At 48.2% G+C, this 22,071-nt stretch overlaps 1 protein-coding gene across 1 annotated transcript; it reads left to right on the top strand.

Moving 5' to 3' along the window:
• The first annotated feature begins 121 nt into the window (after nt 1-121).
• On the top strand, nt 122-11,591 carry FIS1 (fission, mitochondrial 1). The gene is made up of 5 exons (XM_085863368.1): nt 122-361; nt 2,991-3,123; nt 3,356-3,432; nt 4,132-4,237; nt 10,902-11,591. The coding sequence occupies exons 1-5, from the start codon at nt 317-319 to the stop codon at nt 10,994-10,996; spliced, it is 456 nt and encodes a 151-aa protein (XP_085719494.1). The 5' UTR covers nt 122-316; the 3' UTR covers nt 10,997-11,591.
• Nucleotides 11,592-22,071: the final 10,480 nt, after the last annotated feature.

Below are 22,071 nucleotides of genomic sequence, written 5' to 3' on the forward strand. Positions count from 1 at the left end.
GCATTCCACGTTTTTCAAGTTTCGGTTAACAATGCAAGGTAATAAATGTAAATATCATATAGATAAATAACGACGTCGATCCAAGTAAGAATAATAACCTCTCTGCGATGAGTCAGGAAAATTAATTCACTTTCTGCAGGAAGAGGACCCGGAAGGGAACTAAGGCAACAAACGAAGGTGGTGATGTGAAAGAGTTAGAAGAAGAAAAGAAGTCAATGCTTCGATTCAGTGATTTGGCCGATTGAGAATAGATCTTCGCCATTGAATTAAAAAGAAGAAGAGAAGGGCAGAGAAGTTACAACCTGTAGCTTTCGCAATGGAAGCGATTGTGAAGGATGTCATCTGCGCAGAGGATTTACTGGTGAGAGGAGGACGATAGTCCAACCATCTGTCTGTCTGGCACGTGGCTTCGAGGGCGAGGCATGATATACGAAAACCCAATCACGTGACACAGCACAGATAGAAACAGCTGATGAAGTCAGATCTCGCACAGCTTGATTCGCTGAGTTTTACTGATAATATTGGGAACGAACTTGATTAGCATGACTCGAATAAAATGAAGTCGCCGCCCATCCTCATCCTCACGATCCTTTCGACACTTGAGTGTGCTTCGAACCTCCTTCCTCATTCTTATTACAATCCTCTCTCCACTTCCAGTCCACACCGCACTCCGCTTCCAGTCCACACCGCACTCCACTTCCAGTCCACACCGCACTCCGCTTCCAGTCCACACCGCACTCCGCTTCCAGTCCACACCGCACTCCGCTTCCAGTCCACACCGCACTCCGCTTCCAGTCCACACCGCACTCCGCTTCCAGTCCACACCGCACTCCACTTCGAGTCCCCACCGCACTCCGCTTCCAGTCCACACCGCACTCCGCTTCCAGTCCACACCGCACTCCGCTTCCAGTCCACACCGCACTCCGCTTCCAGTCCCCACCGCACTCCGCTTCCAGTCCACACCGCACTCCGCTTCCAGTCCAGACCGCACTCCGCTTCTAGTCCACACCGCACTCCGCTTCCAGTCTCCACAGCACTCCGCTTCCAGTCCACACCGCACTCTGCTTCCAGTCCCCACCGCACTCCGCTTCCAGTCCACACCGCACTCCGCTTCCAGTCTGCACAGCACTCCGCTTCCAGTCCACACCGCACTACGCTTCCAGTCCCCACCGCACTCCACTTCCAGTCCACACCGCACTCCGCTTCGAGTCCCCACCGCACTCCGCTTCCAGTCCACACCGCACTCCGCTTCTAGTCCACACCGCACTCCGCTTCTAGTCCACACCGCACTCCGCTTCCAGTCCACACCGCACTCCGCTTCTAGTCCACACCGCACTCCGCTTCTAGTCCACACCGCACTCCGCTTCCAGTCTCCACAGCACTCCGCTTCCAGTCCACACCGCACTACGCTTCCAGTCCCCACCGCACTCCACTTCCAGTCCACACCGCACTCCGCTTCGAGTCCCCACCGCACTCCGCTTCGAGTCCCCACCGCACTCCGCTTCGAGTCCCCACCGCACTCCGCTTCGAGTCCCCACCGCACTCCGCTTCCAGTCCACACCGCACTCCGCTTCTAGTCCACACCGCACTCCGCTTCTAGTCCACACCGCACTCCGCTTCCAGTCCACACCGCACTCCGCTTCTAGTCCACACCGCACTCCGCTTCTAGTCCACACCGCACTCCGCTTCCAGTCCACACCGCACTCCGCTTCTAGTCCACACCACACTCCGCTTCCAGTCCACACCGCACTCCGCTTCTAGTCCACACCGCACTCCGCTTCTAGTCCACACCGCACTCCGCTTCCAGTCCACACCGCACTCCGCTTCCAGTCCACACCGCACTCCGCTTCCAGTCCACACCGCACTCCGCTTCTAGTCCACACCTCACTCCGCTTCCAGTCTCCACAGCACTCCGCTTCCAGTCCACACCGCACTCCGCTTCTAGTCCACACCGCACTCCGCTTCCAGTCCACACCGCACTCCGCTTCCAGTCCCCACTGCACTCCGCTTCCAGTCCCCACCGCACTCCGCTTCCAGTCCACACCGCACTCCACTTCCAGCACACTCCGCTTCCAGTCCCCACTGCACCCCGCTTCTGGCCCCCCACCACCACCAGTCTCCGCTTCTGCCCCCCACCAGTCTCCGCTTCTGGCCCCCACCACCAGTCTCCGCTTCCGGCCCCCCACCACCAGTCTCCGCTTCCGCCCCCAACCAGTCTCCGCTTCCGCCCCCCCAACCAGTCTCCGCTTCCGGCCCCCACCACCAGTCTCCGCTTCCGGCCCCCCACCACCAGTCTCCGCTTCCGGCCCCCCACCACCAGTCTCCGCTTCCGGCCCCCCACCACCAGTCTCCGCTTCTGCCCCCCGCCCTCCACCAGTCTCCGCTTCCGGCCCATTAGATTGAGGTTTATGTCCAGATGCAGAGCTGTCCTATATGTGGGCTTTATAACGTAAACTCTTCAGCTTGGTTTCGCTTCGTGCTCTCCTGAGTGCCATTCTCATTTGGTGTTGCGATTGAGGTGGGCGGGGGGAGATGATTTTGCTTTGTTTTTTTCTTTTACCCCTGCGGACTTCACCGATGGTCTCGTAGACCCTTGGGGTTCTGTGGACCACAGGTTGGGAAACACTGACTGTGATAATGCTTTTGATATTTCTCTGTCAGATTATCATGACAGAGGCATCTGATCTATACATTACAGACTATGGGGAGGGGGTGTCAGAATACATTTCTACTCTAATCAATTTAGACATTGCAGCCATGATGTGTTTTACTGGGTTTTTTTTTTCTGTTATACATAATTAACATCATGTTTTTGAAGACTTTGTTTCACCGCAGAATGCAAATGTATTATTTCACTCCACACTTGTGGAGTTTGTGTGTTGTTTGTTCAGTGGCATTTCGAGCCTCGAGTGTTGGCTCAAAGGTATCTTAGTCTTACCCACACAGAGCGTCGCATCTCAATTTATCCTCTCCACCTCCAATTCGTGCAGAAGTTCGAGAAAAAGTACAAGGAAGAAGAAGCGTCTGGATCGCTTTCGAAAAATACGAAGTTTGAGTACGCCTGGTGTCTCATCCGCAGCAAGTACCCGGACGATATTGGACACGGCGTAAACATGCTAGAAGGTTTTGATCTCGAGTGTCATCGTTGGCATTTAAACACTTTTGATAATATTGTGTATTCTTCATGTTGATGTAATCATTGCCATTCGGAATGCACGCTGTCCTGCCTTGCAGTCACAGTGGAGCATTCTAAGTGAATCGTGGCATGGTGTGTTGTTTGCAAGTATCGGTTGTTGTCATTGTGATGAACTGCTATTGTACTGATCGATTTCACTTGCCGTATGATTGACGGCAGCGCTTTACCACGATGGTCCTGCAGAAGAGCATAGGGATTACTTGTTCTACCTTGCTGTTGGGAACTACAGGCTCAAGGTTTGTGCCGCATTTTTAATGCATCATGAACAGACATCACACAAACCATTGTGAGTTCAACAAGTGGAGCTTCTCCAACAAGAATGCAATGTGAAAACCTGAGAATTCATATTATTTGTCTGAGCTTGATTACATTTTGCATTTCGCATACTTGTATGCAGTGAATATAAAGAACAAACTGATCAGCAGCAAATGCAACGTCAACGTCGTTCCTCTCCCCCCCCCCCCTTCCCCTCCACTTGTGGGATCAACTTCCACTTTCTCTTCAATCTCGTTCTTCCCTCTAGGTCTTCATGACAGCTGTTCACCACCATCTCAGATCATCCCCAATACAAAACCATGATCTTTTCTAATCTCATTAACTTTCTCACCCCCACCCGAAGCCTACTTCCTTCCAAATTTCCAGGTTTTCCTTCCAAAAAGTTTTCTTCGATATCCATCTTGTCCACCACATGTATCTTCCCCTTCCCTTCATTCCTTCCCACACCCAATGTTTGTCCAAGTCTCCCTCTATTTTGTCCTTCAACCTAGCTGTTGGTGTCCCACCCTTCTCTGTACCATTCGATTTGTCCTATTGCATCATCCGGTCCATCTTCTTGCTCTTTCACAAGCCTTGACTGCATACAAAAAAGACCCCTGAACAAAACTTTTTGAGTCTCCGCAAATGAGCTTTGTTAGACACTCGTATTTTTGTTTCAGGAATATGAGAAGTCACTGAATTTTGTCAAAAGTCTGTTAAAGAAAGAACCAGGCAACACTCAGGCTCGGGAACTGGAGAGAATGATTTCCAAAAAGATGCAGAGGGGTAAGTTACCTTTTTTATGCATGTGCTGCTCCAACATGTTTCATGTGTAGCACAAGCTACTGTGTTTAAGTAAAACTTGTAATGAAGCTAGTAATGTAAATTTCAATTAAGGCCTTTCATTCTGACATTACTTCATGCAACTGACCCCTGCTTAATTCCTTGATGAGGAACAATTTACTTTGTCAATGAGATGTGAGATGATAAACCAGCATGCCATCCATTGCTTTAAAGGCCTCCTAGCAAAGAAAGCATTGTTGTTCAGCTCTGGGAGGTAGCACTTCTCTTACGAAGGATTACGACTTGTACGGAATGAGATACCACATTAAGAAGTCAGTGTTTGCTTTATTTGGTTCAGCAAGGCATCTGCAGGTGGCATAATGGTGCAGCAGATTTTAAAGTGAGAAGATGGATAACACCATTTTATTGATCATAGAAACTTGCACATTACGGCTGGATTCCTGTATACCGCTGATGGCTGTCCATACATGTATGCTTCATGGTTTCCACACTTTGAAAATAATCTGCACGGTGGTAAAGTATGTGTACATGTTCATGATACAGCTTTGGAGGGGGAGGGTTGTTGTTGCCCCACACACACGAAGCGAAAAGCGGGGTGAAGCAACTGGTTCACTTTGTCTGTCTGCCTTTCCACAAAGTCGGTTTATGACCGAGGAACAACTTGACTTCAATTGAATATTATATTGACTCGGAACATGAATCAGAAAACGAACCTGTGGTTTAGCAGTCCAGTACTTTGGATTTGAATTTGGTGAGTGGGGGGGGTGGGGGGTGGGTTAGCAATACAGTACAGTGGAGGGTGCAAGACAAGACCAGAAGGATATGGTAGAAGACAGGCCACAAACCTGTCTGCCATGCAGGGGTAACAGTCCCAGATATTCAGCTTCTTCATGGGAGATTCCAATGATTTTTGGGCCCTTGGTCACCACGGCATCAAAAATATCAGACCCCGCTATTTGCGGGGAATATGTTCCTGGAAAAAGCCGCCAATGGCGAATCCACGAATAGAGGGGCATTGTTTCAATGGAAAAAGGCGGGATAGGTTCCCAGAGGTTAGTGATTCATCAGGGAAAATCAAAAATCCCTTGAAAAACTTCAAATACGCTCACGAAAACCCGTGAAAAAAAAAACCGCAACCCCCCCCCTGCAAAACTGCAAAAAAACTGTGAATGCGCCCGCAAAAATAGCCCCGTGAATAGGCAAAGCACAGGGCCACGAATGTAGAAACAGATCGCATTTTATCAACCCCGAACACGTGAGGTCCGCGAATAGCGGGGTCTGACAGTGTATGAAAGGTGTGTGAGGCAGGGGCTTCCTCCCAAAGGGTAGAGCAGTATTCCCTTGAGCTATGGAGGAAGGCCTTGTAAGTTGTTCTAAGTTTGGATTTGCCAAGCAAAGAGTGCAGCTGGCTGTGAAGGCCAACTTTGATGTGTTGTTTGCTCAAGAAAGATCATGCCTGAAGGTGAGGCCCATGAGGGAAGGAACTTCAATAGGTTTGTTCAAGAAGTTGATGGGAGGGTTTGCCAGATGGTTCTTTTCAATAGACAGAGTGAGAGTGTGAGATTTGTTGGAGATGAAAGGCACATTTCAAAAACTGAACCAGCTCCTGATTCTCTTAATGTTTGCAGAGAAGAAAGAGGTGGCTACCTGGCTACCTGAAGGGTTAGAGGTGTTTCAACAGAGGATGGCGTCATCAACGAAAAGATAGAGGATTTTCCAGTCGTCCATAACGATAGTTTATGAATATGAAGAACAGGACTGGGTTCAAGATACTGCCTTGGTGCAGGCCAGGGAGAGGAGAGGAGATGAGAGGTTCCCATTAAGAGTTGTATATTGACTATGATTGTGCAGGAAGTCGGCAAGCCATGAAAGGAGGTGGCCTTTGATTCTTCTTCTTGCTGTTGCGTATGACAGCTTGGTTGCTGGATATGGATCATTTTGTTGGGGCGCAGCTTTACTGCTGATGCTGTGCTCCTATACCAGTACACTGGTACTCATTTCGCCAACCTCGGAACGATGACAGGCTCAACCAACCCCACCTGGTGTTAATTCAGCGGTAAATGGGGCTCTAACTCAGGACCCGAAGATCCCAAGCCAGCTGCCCTAGCCGCTAAGCCAACACCAAGCTTGTGGCCTTTGATGCAGTAAGCTGAGAGTTTGAAGAGCAAGGCAGGATACCAGACTGCATCAAATACTTTAGATATATCCAGAGAGCTGGTCCTCATTCTTTTGTCTGAGATTGAATCCATTTTGTGAGAGCAGAAGTAGCATGTCCAGGGTGGAGTGACCAAGTCAGAAACCGCTGTGAGTGTCCGAGATCAGGCAGTTGGAGAAAAGGAAGGATTTCATATCAACAGTGATTATAAATTCCATGACCTTGTTGATGCTTGGAAGTAAGCTAACAGGTCTGTAGTTAAAATGATCTGTTTTTAAACCATGTTTCTGCAATGCAGTGATGTTGGCTGACGTCCACATCGATGGAAGGAGACCTAGTTGTGCAAATGTTAGTGTGAACAGAGTAGAAAGAGGATGTGCAAGAGTGGCAGAGCAGTTATTATGACACTGGTACTAATGCCATCCAAGCCCATTGCAGAATCAGTGTCCAGGTTTGCCAGAAAGTTCTCCATCTACTCGGGCAAGAAAGACACTTCAGGATCAGTTAGGTGCAAGTTGTAAGGTTGGTTCAGGGAGTGAGGGCTAAGTTGCATGGCATTTTGATGCAAACTCAGAATTAAGACATTCAGCCTTTTCATGAGAAGGTCAGTTGTGATATTTTAAGTGAGTGGAAGGGATGGAGTGGGAGCATACCCCAGAGACAGACTGGACAAGATGTTACCAGGTCTTGAGGAAGGAAACAAGTTTGTGAGTTTCACCATGAGGTTGGCCATTTATTTTTATCTGGCTCTGCTGGGAGTGCACACACACTTGTTATAGGCTTTGTGGAATAACCTGAAGTGGCCTTTGGTTGGATTTGCCTTTCATGAAGAAGTTGTTTTGAGGTAACTACCTCACCATAGGATTTGATGTACCAGAGGTGAGATGATGGTTGTGATAGCTTCAGATGAGATGGGATCAATTTTTTGCCCTTTAGTTGTCGACCTTTGCAGATATAGTTGGCCTGCACCTGAACGGTATGTCACGTTTATTTATTTATTTATTTATTTATACCTCCGCCATCGCAAGTGGATGGAGGCTATGTTTTTGCGTTGTCCGTCCGTCTATGCATCCGTGATAGGTTTTCATTGCCACGAACAGATAAAGGAACACTTCGGAACAGCTTCAGGGACCGAAGTCAAACTTGGTACAAGTATGGATGGAATGATGTAAAGATACACTGATGAGATTATGAGGTCAAAGGTCAGAGGTCGCGTGAGGTCAAAATTATTTCACTCTGCTTACTTGTGAACCAGTGATGGGATTTTGACCAAACTTGATATAAATAAGTATATACTCATATTATGACATAAAGATTAACTCATTAGATTTTACTGGTCAATGAGGTAACACCGGTGAACAAGCGTATTATGAGACTAAGGATTCGTCATACCTTGGGTGTCATTTCCCTGGTATCTGTTTATGCTCCGACTCAGGCAAGTGATCTCACCGTGAAGGATGCATTCTACGCCACGCTCGAGTCTGTGGTTGATCAGTGCCCCAGACGAGATACACTTCTAGTCTTGGGGGATTTCAATGCATTGACTGGAAATGATAGGGATGGGTATGAGACGTGTGTTGGTCCCCATGGGTCAGGAACTGTGAACCTGAATAGCACTAAGTTCCTTGACTTTGCAAGAAGTCATGCACTTAGAGTGGCTGGTTCATGGTTTTAGTGCCCACAGGCTCATCGTTTGACTTGGTATTCCAATGCTGGCGGTGTGGCAAAGGAGATTGACCATGTCCTCGTTGATGGCCGCTGGAGGATGATCCAGAACTGCAGGGTCTACCGGAGTGCTCAGTTCCTCAAGACTGACCACTGGCTTGTAGCAACTCTTAAGTTGCACCTTAAATCCAGGAGAATGGTACCATCCCAGCCGAGGCTGGATGTTGGCAAGCTCAAGGATGAGAAGGTAGCTGAGGGGTTTGCAAACAGGCTGAGTGGGGATATGGGGGGGTCTGTGTGCTTTGCGAGGTCCTGAAGAGTTGTGTAGTGCCTTCAAGACCACCGTCCTTGATGTTGCCGGTGGATGTCTTGGAACTCACCGTAGGGCAAAGAAGAATTTTGTCTCAAGGGACACTGGATACCATTGACCAGAGTCCCAGGGTCAGGCTGAATGGCAAAGCTGAGTTGTTCTGGGAGCTGAGACGTAAAACTGTACGTGCTCCAACGGTGGACAAGGAGGCCTATGTGTGAGGAATCTGTGAGGGGGTAGAGCATCACCTGTGGTCAGGTGATTCTCGTCCTGCTTACAGGGGAATTCGCGCATTGCATTCATCTAAGTCCATCCCTCGGTGTACTGCAGTTAGAGCAGAGGGTGGTAGGCTCTTGACAGAGGAGTCCGAAGTCAAGGCCTGCTGGGCTGGTTACTTTGAGCGGTTGTACCAGGCTGATCCACCAGCTGTCGAGTTGGACGTCAGGGGTGTTCCAATCCCTGTTGCTGACCCTCCAATCAACTGTGTTTGTTTGTTTGTTTGTTTGTTTGTTTGTTTGTTTGTTTGTTTGTTTGTTTCTTTCTTTCTTTCTTTCTTTCTTTCTTTCACTTGTGGAAACACAGGCTGCGGTGAGCCAGTTGAAATGGGGTAAAGCTCCAGGGATCTTTGGCATCCATGCTGAACTTCTCAAGGCTGGTGGAAATGCTGCTCTTGTGTCATTGCATGCAGTTGTGTGCTCTGTCTGGAACACAGGCATCATCCCAATTGATTGGAAGAGGGCCCTTGTTGTCCCTCTCTTGAAAGGTAAGGGTGATTGCCAAGACTGCAACAACTACCGAGGGGTGACGCTGCTCTCAGTGCCGAGCAAGGTCTTTGCTCGGATAATTCTTGATGGGGTTCGCCACCATCTGCTTGAGCACCAGTCAGCCTTTACACCAAAGAGATCAACAATTGACCATATCCTTGCTCTTCAGGTCCTCACCGAATGCAGACGAGAGTTTTGGCAGGGGCTGCTTGCAGCCTATGTTGATCTCTGTAAAGCGTTTGATTCAGTGAATCGGGATGCCCTCTGGAGGATTATTGGTCTTCGTGTGGTGCCACCGAAACTGATCGATCTGATGTCTGAACTCTACTCTGGTAATGAGAGTGCTTTGAGATGTGGTGGTACCATCTCTGACTTATTTCCAGTTGTTACTGGAGTTTGTCAGGGGTGTGTACTGGCCCCCACACTTTTCAGCACTTTTATGGACTGGATTCTAGGGAGGATGTCGGAGAGATCAAGCTGCGGTGCATCGTTTGGGAATGTGAAGATCTCTGATCTTTATTTCGCAGATGATGCAGTCATCTTTGTGGAGACTTGAGATATCCTTTTTGGGGCCCCCGAGGTGCTGAATGAGGAGTCGGAGCCATTGCAATTATGGGTTTCCTGGGTCAAAACTAAGATCCATGCTTTCAATGACATCTGGATACTGCTCTCCTGTCTGTGCCTGTTTGTGGTGAGGATGTTGAGGTCATGGAGAGATTCACTTCCCTTGGCAGTGATATTCATGTCTCTGCTGGCTGTGAGCCATAGGCCAATAGATGTCTGGGTCGGGCCTGGGGAGTCATGGATTCACTGGATAATGGGGTTTGGTGCTGCCGGTACCTGTGCGGGAGGACGGAAGTCCGAGTCTTCAGGACCTTGGTGCTTCCAGTCTTGCTCTATGGATGTGCGATTTGGACTCTGACCAAGGATCTGAAATGGAGACTTAATTCCTTTGGTACCAGGTCTCTTCGGAGAATCCTTGGCTATCGCTGGTCGGACGTTGTGTCCAATGAGTGGTTGCTGAGAGAGACTCGAATGAGGTTTTTTACCTGCATAGTCCGTGAGTGTCAGCTGCGGCTGTATGGACATGTGGCTCGTTTTCCTGACGCTGATCCTGCTCATCAGATTCTCTCAGCGAGGGAGTCTCGTGAGTGGAGGAGGCCAGTGGGCCAACCACACGTCTCGTGGTTGCAGCAGGTTGATCGGCATCTCAAGTTTCAGGCAGTTGTACATTTGAAGACTGGACAACGTGTCTTCTGTCATGAAAGAAATGTACGTTTTGATTACAACCCATGGAGAGGAAAGATGGGCCAGACATCTGCTTGGGGGATGGCCAGATGGAGGCCTATGGAGTACCGGCGGAAAGTGGACGCAGCGTTGCGCTGCTTTGACACATGCTCCCATACCTGAACTATTATATTTTAGTATCAAGACGTTAAAGGTTAGAGGTCATGTCAGATTAAAAAAAAAATTAAAATGATTCTTCATCATTGAAAGTTGGGCCCAAAAACAATCGATTATATAGCACGATATTGCAAAAAGTTGTGGACTGATATGACAACTTGGTGGTTGAGTTAGGTAGTTGACAATAACAAGCTGATTGGACTTTGCTTCAGGTCTAGATGTAGGTCTGGCCTATAAGTGGGGTACAAAATGTAAACTGTTCAGTCTGGCAGAGGTACGTGCTCTCCCAAGTGCCGTTCTTGTTTTTTTTTTTTTTAATAACTGTCCTTTTTCTTTCTTTATTTGCAGATGGCCTTGTGGGCATGGCAATCGTGGGCGGTGTGGTGGCCGGCCTTGCAGGCCTAGCAGCAGTTGCTATTGGAATCAGCAAATCCAAATCTTGAGTCATGTCTACTCTGCACTCGTTTCTCTGCTCTACGTCTGAAGTTTCTATGAGAATATTTTCATTCCTCAGGCCCAACATCCTATTCCTTCTTCTGTGCCCCTGTATTTCTTATCCATTACAAGTGCAACTTTGTTGCTCCTCACCATGAAATCTCTTCAAATAATTTTGCAGCCTTTATTGTTATGTTGTTTTTGCACCCCGTCACTTCAATTGCTGTCTGTAGAGCTGTAGCCTTCTCGGATTCTAAAAAATATTTACTGTTTGTGAAATCCAAGCTACATTTGCACTTCATATTTCTTTTGTATTCTTAGCCATTCATTCGGTTCTTTATTTGTACGTACTGTTATGCCGTTACAAACACTGTCTTACAAAATGATCCAGTAAACCTCTGAAAGGTACAATCTACAAAGGTATGTGTAATGAAAGGTACAAAAGTATGTGTAATCCGACATGGTGAAAAAGGATTATGTCTGCTGCTTTCCCATATGCTGCCTGTCATGTGTTATTACAGTGATTTTGAAGTTTTACTCAGCAGGAAGTTTTCTTTTTCAAACAATGAAGATTAAAGTTGAGGTTCAACTGTTTTCACCGTACAGCAGTTTTATCCTGGTTTTGGTCAAACAGAATGAACCAACTCTATAAATTAGCATTTCCGCTTAATTGTGTGCTTCAGTCATCTCTTATAAATAACCCTGAGTAGCAAAGGGATGGGATACGGTGTTTATGGTTTTACTTTTCTCATCATTTATCTATCTATAATTCCAGGTGTGTGTGTGTGTGTGTGTGTGTGTGTGTGTGTGTGTGTGTGTGTGTGTGTGTGTGTGTGTGTGTGTGTGTGTGTGTGTGTGTGTGTGTGTGTGTGTGTGTGTGTGTGTGTGTGTGTGTGACCGCTGTTTCTCGACAACCGCTGATCCGATCTAATTGAAACTTGCCAGGTATATTGCTGGGGACCTGTGTATGAGATTTTCAAGGTTCGATATTAATCGGACAAGTGGTTCCCAAGTTATTCCCATTTATTTACCAAACCAATGACGGGATACGTTGCTGCGTAGGAGTGGCCGATGGGGAAAGGGCGCCTTAGTTACCAATGACAGGACACGTTGCTTGGTGTTTTGCACCCACAGTATCTATCTACTATCTATCTATAATTCCAGCCATCTCTGTTTGCCTTTCAAAAGGTTTGAAATTAATCGGACAAGTGGTTCCCAAGTTAAGGCCAAGTTAGAGCGCGTTCCCCATTACGGGTTACAATGTACGGACTTCCAGATAGTGATGACTTACTGTATTCTAATAATTTCTCGATTTCTTATGCGCATTTATAGATAAACACACTGCCCCAATCCAGTCGTTGTTTACGAGAGCGAAGGAACGGCCTGTGTGGTTGTTGTTTCTGGCACGCGGTATGAAAGGTTTTTTTTTTTTTTTTTGCACGTACGGCCACGCACGTACGGCAACGTACGTACGGGCACGCACTAGTTTTAAAAATTAAAGGAGAAAATTATACTTTTGGTCGTCATTCTTATTGATCTCCCTCACTTGCAAATCAAAAAACATTAAGTCTCTGAATATACCATTAGTTGAAAGTAAATTTGAGTTTAAGTTATAATTATAAATATTGTACAAGTAATTGTTACTCTATAAATGCTATGTGGAGGTGGGGGAGGGAGGGGAGTGAGGGATCCATTGCTAGATTGTGCTCAGAATAGTATGGACCGTTTGATGAGTGCTTAAATTTACTTCTGTATCAGGGATCTGTCAAAGGTAAAGTCTTGCAGTAACATGTGCACCTATTAGGTGGTGATTGTAAACCTTAAAGCAGAAGAGGGTAAGATTGTGTGATGTGAAACCTTTTGTTTAGGCGAGGCCAGGTAGAGGATTTGTGGGTACAAAGGCGCTGCAAAACGAATGATCAACAGAGCCGTTTAGCCAGAAGACAGTGGGCCAGAGTGGTATAGTGAGCTGTGAAGCAACATTTTTGCGAGGAGCCAAGCCACCCTGCGACGGAAGACTGCGTCACCCACAGAAAGCACCTCCAATGACGAGACTCGCTGCCCTTAAAGGTGATAAAGACAGTGTCCGTATTTCTTTCATAATAAGCCATTTATTTACCAAGAAATGCTTTCCTGCATGCCACCAACCACCATATTTGGTTTATATATTAGGCAATTATTGGAGATGGTAAACCGGTAAATTATATTTAGTAGATATTGAATGCAGCCTGGTGTTGGCTTAGTGGTTAACGTGGTTGGCTTGAGACCTAAGGGTCCTGAGTTCAAGTCCCTGTCGGCCATAGAATTAACACCAGGTGCGGTTGATTCAGCCTGTCATCCTTCTGAGGTCGGCAAAATGAGTACCAGTGTACTGGGGTAATAACCATTCTGGGTAACCTGCGTCGGAGTGGCGACCCTTCCAGGACTGTACTTGCCAATGAAACTGTTTTGGCAGCCCTATGTGCCTTTACGGCACGAAAGGAATGGTATTGTTAAATATTGAACGCAGTGACTTTAAACTTGATTTTGGTCACTCACTGGGTGACTCAGAGTGCCTGTTTTAGATGGGCGTATGGTGCGACAATATTCTACGCCTTTCTGCCATTCCCAGGCGCAATGTTGGAATGCAGGCACAGTACAAGACTTTCACTATACCCACCTCTTCACAATTCATACCACTTTCACTCCTTCAGACTTCATACCCTGCACATGGTCTCAGTACACCTTGTCCACATTAACCAATCTTACATAAATGATGATGTGTTACAAGCCTTCGTTAGCTCACCTGCAACGTAGTTCTGGGGAGCTTGTGCGATGGCGAGTCCGTCCGTCAATACTTTCCACTTCTCTGAAACTTTACCACAATGTTCATCACCATGTATGTCCCAAAGTTTGTGCATGGCATTAAAAAAATTCGGGCCTAAATGGGGTCTATGGGGGTTGCCCCCCAAAATATGTATTTGCATTCTTCTCACAAACTACGCATGCAGTTCTGATGAAACTTGACCACAACCTTCATCACCTGTGAGGTACCAAAGTTTGTTCACGGCATTAAAGGTCAGGGTCTGAGGGGGTCTACGGAGGTAGTTTACCTGGGGGGGGGGTTGCCCTCCCCTCCATCCCCTCCATCCCCTAAAAGAGAAATTTGCTTTCTTCTCAGAAATAAACAAACACAATTCTGATAAAACTTGATTACAACTTTCATCACCCATTGTGTAGTAAAGTTTGTTCATGACATTAGAAAAATCGGGCTCTAAGGGGGTGTAAGGAGGGGTTGCCCCCCAAAATATGTATTTTCTTTCTTCTCTGAAACTGCACACACAATTCTGATGAAACTTGACCACAGCCTTCATCAACCGTAATGTACCACAGTTTGTTCATGCCATTAAAAAAAAATTCAGTCGAAAGTGGTCTACGGGGGGAGGGGTGTTGCCCCCCCCCCAATAATAATCAGTATTTGCTTTCTTCTCAGAAACTACACACACAATTCCATCCATCCATCCATGGGGACCATACTCTGTGCAGAGCATTGGTGCTGCCTAAGCAGTCTCCTTGGCTATTGGGCACAATCCTGGACGGGTCACCACTCCGACACAGTATACCAGGATGCTGGCACTCATTTTGCCGACCTCTGAAGGATGACAGGCAGAGTCAACCCTACCTGGTATTCATTCAACAGCTAAGTGGGATTGGTACTCAGGATCCTTGGATCCCAAGGCCACCACCCTAACCATTATGCCAACACCAGGCATACCCACAATTGAACATCAAAATATCAAATTGTACATCAGCCATTTTGGTCACCACTTATAAAGTGCAGGTCCTTTGGCTTTAGGCCTCTCTTGTACATTTGAAGACTGGACAACGTGTCTTCTGTCATGAAAGAAAGGTACGTTTTGATTACAACCCGTGCAGAGGAAAGAAAATAGTCGAAAGCAGGTTTTATTTTATTTATGTGCTTTTACAGAAACTGTCAGTGACAACAAAATACACATGAATACTGAGAGAGCCGTTTATTGACGAGTCATAATAAGAAGGTTCCATGTAAGACTATTTCAAACTCGGTGATTGTGGTGACACGATATTATATAATGAAATAATGATTGATGTAAGAATTCCCTTTAGCTTTTATGAGCGGGAGAAAGGGAGTTGGGGTTCGGGTTGGGAAGCAAAGCTGGGACAGAGTTGGGAGTGGGAAGTTGAGTACTTGGGGCCTGGGAAGGGTGGGTTTGTTTGATTTCAGGTCTGTGAGGGGGTAGAGGGGCATTGAAGACTTGAAGTCACATTTTACATTGCGCAGATTTTCCGCGGTACTTGCCAAGATACATGAACACTGCAGAACACAAATCGCCGTCTTGGAATTTTCAAAAACCTTCCATTTAGCAGTACTCGGACAAAATAGTAAACCATCTTACATCATCGTGACCAATCAAATTTGCAGCTCGCTCTCTCAGCGTTGGAGAATACCGAGATTCAGGTAATATGACGGCTCGTAGGAAACATAGATGGTGCTCGGAAACGCAATAAGCAAGTTTAAAAGACCATTCCCATATCCTTTTCCTCAAGACTCCCCAGGGTTAAGGTGTTCTTTGAACTCTCTATTTCTTCAGTCTAATCGCTTGTATTAAAAAAAAAAAATCAACAATTTGTTGGCATTTCTTGGTGGTATTGTGAGTATTTAGTTCTGATAATTTTATGAACTCCCAGGTATAAGGTTATACTTTCCCTCATTTGGCATGTACATATGAAACGCTTAAGAAGGTGATATTTCACAAATGACATCTTAAAATATATCGCGACAAGAAAAGCATTTCAAAAAAACACTAAATTTGGGTTGTCAGGTTTTTCCAGGACACTCAATTTTTACATTTGTTTGAAACATCTTCACAAGCCTCAACAGCATATTCCAAGAACTGGGACAGAAACCTCGACCTCATTGCCAGTGGCCTCGGTGCACATCTGCCTCCCTTAATCATTGCTCCCAGCTCAACTTCAGAGGCGCGACGTCCCTGCGGCCCGGGGGAGGGCGCCAGGCTGCTGGGAATAGCCAGGCATGCATCTTCAAGGTGCTCATGTCAACACCAATACAAGGCTCCACGTGCGATGTCCTGGCAATGCCAAGTAACGTAAAGTTTGCGTCTCCTTGGCGCCTGCTTCATTCATTCATGTTCAAGTAGGAAGTCCTCAAGGCTGTGAGTCATGCAAAGACGTCTACATTTCCCTCCTGTATCTGTTTATCCCATGTATTTATTTATTTATTTATTTCTTTTAATACAAAGACGAGCAAGCTTGTCGATGCCCTCTTTCACACATGCTTTGGTGCTTTCATGTGGTGACAGATTGCCATCGCTTGCAGTGACTTTGTTAATAGGGCGCTCACAGGAGCAATTCAACGCACATTCACACGGGGTCATTCTCAGGATTACACCATCAGTGCAACGCAGCCTATGTAATAAAGACCAGGTGAGGTGACACATTTTCAGAAATGAGGACCGTAGGTGGTAAAGCTAATGGAAAAAGTCGCAAAACTTCAGTAACAGAGGAGTTTCAGGCTTGACTATGTGTATAATGTATGTCACAAAAAGATGTTTCAAATCCAACCTTCTTTAGAGGTTATCCCACAACTTGAAACCATTTGTCATAGTCTGTGAGCCTTAATATTGAGATCGTTTATGCTCATGTGCTTATCTTCCGTCGAGATTGAAGGAACAATAAACTTTTACCTTGCAGGATTGTACACTCAGAAGGCATTTAAAAGTCGCTAATGAAATATGCTGGCCTGCAGGATGACCTAGAGAGATGCACACTCACCTCTCTGTTATCTATCCTGAGTTCGAAATCCCAACCCAACTCTGAACTGTCATCCCAGTGTTGCACAGGCAGGGTGATTGATCAATGTGTGTGTGTGTGTCGTCCCTCGGATGGACGTAAAACTGGGTGCCCCGTATGCCGGCATTAGTTCGTTGATGGACGTTAAAGATCTCACGGTGTTCTTCCCGAAGAGTAGGTGAACTACCGCCGGCACCCTGAACAGATTTCAAGTTGCTGTCATAACTACTGCTGGTAAGACAATGGCAAACCACCTGGCATTGCCCTTGCCGAGAAACTGCTTCGGTAGTATCGAGGCTCTGTAACAGAGTATGGTGCGTCAGAATCATGAGAAGAGTGGAATGTGTGAGCAGCTCTGTGATGGGGTGGGTAAAGCCTTGCTGCGTTACCCTCACTGGTGTTCATTCGTATTCCCATGGATGCTCCTTGCAAATTTCTACACCTTCTCATGGAGTGGCAACCTGTCCAGGATGGGTTCTCAACCATGGTAATGTTCACCACTTGTGAGCACGCAAATATTCTGTCAAGATTTATAGACTACTGGTCAGCGTGAGATGTGGTTGGAGCTAACTGTTGGCTGGAGTTGGTGGAGGGTGCATGGATTTTTAGCCCCCGTTGGACTTAGTCCAAAATGGGGGCTTATGGATTTGGTCTCGATTTTTGTGTCCGTGTGTGCGTCCGCAACCTTATCTCGGACATGTATCGACCGATTTTATTCGTACTCGGCACAATGACAACACATGATGGTATACATGTGCGCGTCATCTTTTTTTCGATATCAGATCTAAGATGGCCGACTGGCGACCATTTTAGGTGTAAAAAAAACCCCACCGGTGTCGAACACGTCCTCAACCATTTCTTGGACATGCATTTACTGATGTTGTTCAAACTTGGCACACATAATGAATGAAGGCTTGCATAAACACGTCATTTTTTTTTTTCGAGATCAGATCCAAGATACCCGACTGGTGGCCATTTTGTTACTTAAATGCGTCTCCAACCATTTCTCAGACATGCATGGTCCGATTTTGTTCAAACTTGGCACAAGTACAGTACATGATGGCATACGCATGCCCCTCACTTTATTTTACAATCTGATCAAAGATGTCTGACTGGTAGATTGACGGCCATTTTAGTTTTGAAAAATATGGGCTTTCCCTTTAATTCTATAAAGCAAAATTGTTGAAACAACGGGTGCTATGACATTTTATGTCTTTTTTACTTGTTTCTTTTTTGAGGTTGCTCTTTCCCTACCTGTAAGTGATTAGTGAGTGAGCTGGATTTTAAATTCACAATTCATTAAAATGGTAACTCTCCTTGGGAGGAGTTCACTCATTTGCATCATGGAAATCATTATTACTGTTGCTCTTATTCAGGCTTTAACTGTGCTGTATCACGTGATTGGGTTTTCGTATATCATGACTCACCTGCTAGGGGTGGCAGGAATGTACATCAGGACGCGCAATAAAGCGGAGTTGATGCTAACACTCTTGCTTCTCGTGTTCCACTGCACCTCGTACACCATAGTTGGCTGACGAGGATGGTTGAATACGGACTTGTGCCCATTTTTGGCGGAGACGACTTCGAATTGTTTTCAGAGCAATTGGGATGCTATTTCCACGTGCATGATGTGGTCGACGAGAGCAAACAGAAGTCGATCTTGCTCGCTTCGCTTTCGGCGGAGCATTATCGACTACTGAGTGATTTGGTGGCGCCAGACAAGCCCCGTGATGACGGGCTGTCATTTCGGGACGTTGTGGAGAAGATGAAAGCACACATGGCGCCGGAGAAGTCATTACAGCTCGCTCGATACCAGTTCGATCGCCTCTCGAAAGGTGCAGAGGAGCACGTCGTTGATTTCGTGGCGCGGATTAAGCATTCTTCCGTGGCCTGCAAGTTCACGGCGGGGGAGCGTCCAGCTCGGCTCAAAGATCGTTTTATTTCTGGTTTTCAAGATGCGAAGATGGTTTCAGCGGTTCTACGGCTGGAGGGTGAAGCCATTACATTCGACTCGGCGGTCAGCACGGTTACAGCGGTCGAGCAGATTCGCGAGGATGTTCGGGCCATCACCGGCCACGCGGGGTCGCGAGCACCCCGGGACGCGCGCACGACCTTCGGTGCGGGTCGGACGTCGCCGCGTGGCCGCACGTGCGGCGAGGTGACCCCGCGAACGTGTTTGGGATGCGGAGGTCGACACCTGCGCCGTGCGTGCCCGTATAAAGGCACCGTGTATTTAAATTGTCACAAGGTGGGTCATCTGAAGCGTGTGTGCCGTGGGGCGCCGGCCACCGTTAAGGTAATGGACGGCGATGTGCGAGGCGACCCGGGGCGGAATCGGCGGCCGTTGTTGAGCCTGTTTTCAATTGACCCGGCGGCGGCACGCCCGATGACGGTGGAAATCGAAGTGAACAAAACGCCGATCACATTTCAGGTCGATACGGGAGCGGCTGTGTCGATCATCGGCGAACAGACGGCGCGTAGACTCAACGGCCTGAAGCTTATCAGGTCAAACCTCACGCTGTTCACATACACCCGCGAGAAGATAACGCCAGTCAGGATGGCAGACGTGTCTGTGCGGTACCAAGGCCAGGTCGCCGCGCTTCCGTAGTACGTCATGCGGGGGAGGGGACCGTCTCTCCTCGGCCGAGACTGGCTGTCCCGCATCAGGCTAGACTGGGCCGCAGTTCACCTTGTGTAACCCATGCCGAGCCGGTGGGAGGATCAGTTGGAGAAGATTCTTCAAAGACATCAAGGTTTGTTTTGCGACGACCTTGGGAAACTCAAGGGCGTGGAGGTAAAGCTCTTCCTGAAGGAGGGGGTGGTTCCTCGTTTTTGTAAACCACGACCGGTGCCGTCTGCCCTGCGGGACAAGGTCAAGGGTGAACTGGATAGGCTGGAGGCCTGTGGAGTGTTCGAACAGGTGTCGTACTCAGATTGGGCCACCCCGGTTGTCAAGGTGCTGAAACGGAATGGAGACGTCCGATTGTGCGGGGACTTCAAATCCACGGTTAACCCGGGGCTCAGCGTGGAGCAATATCCGCTGCCGTCAATCGATGAAATATGTGCGCGATTGGGGGGGGAGTCAATACTTCACGAAGCTAGACCTGCGTGATGCATATTTTCACCTTGCGATGGATCCCGGGAGTCGCGACCTTTTGACAATCAACATGTGTCAAGGGCTCTATCGATATACCCGACTCTGTTTTGGGATTGCTTCGGCCCCAGCCTTGTGGCAGAAAGCCATGGATCAGGTTTGCATTGGCCTACCCGCTCAGACCTACCTGGACGATGTGCTCATTGCGGGAAAAACGGCGGACGAGCACCTTGCGAACATTGCCCAAGTGCTGACAAAGCTAGAAGCGTGCGGCCTGCGCTTTAACAGGGACAAGTGCGCATTCTTCAAGCAGCGCTTGGAATACCTCGGGCACGTCATCATGCCGGAGGGGCTGTTGAAAGGTCCTCGGAAGGTGGAGGCGATTCAACACATGCCACCGCCTCGCGCCAAGACGCAGCTGCGCTCGTTCATTGGTATGGCCCAGTATTACCAAAGGTTCGTGCGCGGGCTCAGCTCACAACTTGCACCGTTAACACGGTTGCTCAGGAAGGACGAGCGCTGGGCTTGGGGGCCTGCACACCAGGCGTCGTTCGACCGTGTCAAGCGGCTGCTCACAGAGGATGCGGTCCTCGTGCACTACGAGCCTGCGCGTCCGCTCTTATTGGCATGCGACAGCTCTGCATATGGCATCGGGGCAGTGCTCTCCCACAGGATGAACGATGGTTCCGAGCGGCCTGTTTGTTTTGCATCCCGGACCCTGTCCGCAGCAGAGCGGGAATATGCCCAGATCGAGCGCGAGGCTCTCAGCCTCGTCTGGGGTGTGCGGAGGGTTTCATCAATACCTGCTGGGGCGGCATTTCACTTTGCAGACGGATCACAAACCGCTTCAATTCATCCTGAGAACCGAACGCGGGGTACCGGTGGTAGCGGCCGCGCAAATACAGCAGTGGTGTCTGTTTCTTGCTGCTTACGATTATGATATTCAGTTCCGAAGCACTGAGAAGCATGCTAACTGCGACGGGCTCTCACGCTTGCCGTGTGCGGAGGGTCCAGCTGCGTCTGAGTCGGCCGACCGGGTCGATGTGTTCACGCTAGGCCAGGCCCAAAGCAGGCCGATCACGGCCAGACAGGTCGCGGTGGAATCGGCTCGTGATCCGGTGCTCGCCCGTGTCGTCCAGGCGATTTCTACGGGGAATTGGAGCGATCTACCTTCGACACCGGCATTTCAACCTTTCACGTCATGCGCATCGGAGCTGTCGTTGGTCCAATGGTGCATTATGTGGGGAATGAGGATGGTGATTCCACCGAAGTTCAGGCAGCGGTGTTTGGAAGAACTGCATGTCAGTCACCTTGGTGTCGTGAAGACCAATAGTCTTGCTGGTAGCCTGTTGTGGCCGGGGTTGGACAAAGACATTGAGCAGTTGGTTAAGCGTTGCGCCACGTGTCAAACAGATGCTGATAACCCGCGTCTAGCCTCGGGGCTATGGCCGACCCCAGACAGAGCCTGGCAGAGGGTCCATGTAGATTTTGCGGGGCCGGTTAATGGCAAAATGTTTTTGATTGTGATCGATGCATTCTCTAAATGGCCGGAGGTTGTAGTAATGTAGCATACATCAGCAAACATTACAGTAGAGAAACTGCAGATGATCTTTGCTAATAAAGGATTACCGGAGATCCTGGACTCTGATAACGGTTCGCAGTTCATCGCAGGTGTATTTGATGAGTTTATGCATCAAAATGGTATTCGACATCTAAGGTCCGCACCGTATCATCCTGAGATGAATGGGCAGGCTGAGTCGTTTGTTAAGATGTTGAAACGGGCTTTGCGCAGGTGGGTGTTGCACCTGTGCAGACAGTGGTCAATGTCTTTTTGCTCCATTACAGGAACGCGATTCATCCTGTCATGGGTGATTCGCCTGCCATTCGTCTCTATGGACGGGCATTGCGGTCCAGACTGGATTTGCTGCGACCTGGAGGGTCGGGGAGTGGGGCGGTGTCACGTCCGACGCTGCTGCGCAGTTTCGATGTGGGACAGTGGGTAATGGTGCGCGATTATTTCCACGGGTCCAAATGGGTGCCGGCTGTGGTCTCTGTGGTACTGGTGCCGACGAATTGCATGGTGCGGACTGATGGTGGGGAGGTGTGGAAGCGGCACGTGGACCAAATGCATGATCGCTGTTCAGCGTCACCCCCCCCCCA

This window comes from Eptatretus burgeri, chromosome 17, assembly GCF_056783735.1.
Source record: "Eptatretus burgeri isolate ZD-2024b chromosome 17, Ebu_testis_v1, whole genome shotgun sequence".
Taxonomy (NCBI): domain Eukaryota; kingdom Metazoa; phylum Chordata; class Myxini; order Myxiniformes; family Myxinidae; genus Eptatretus; species Eptatretus burgeri.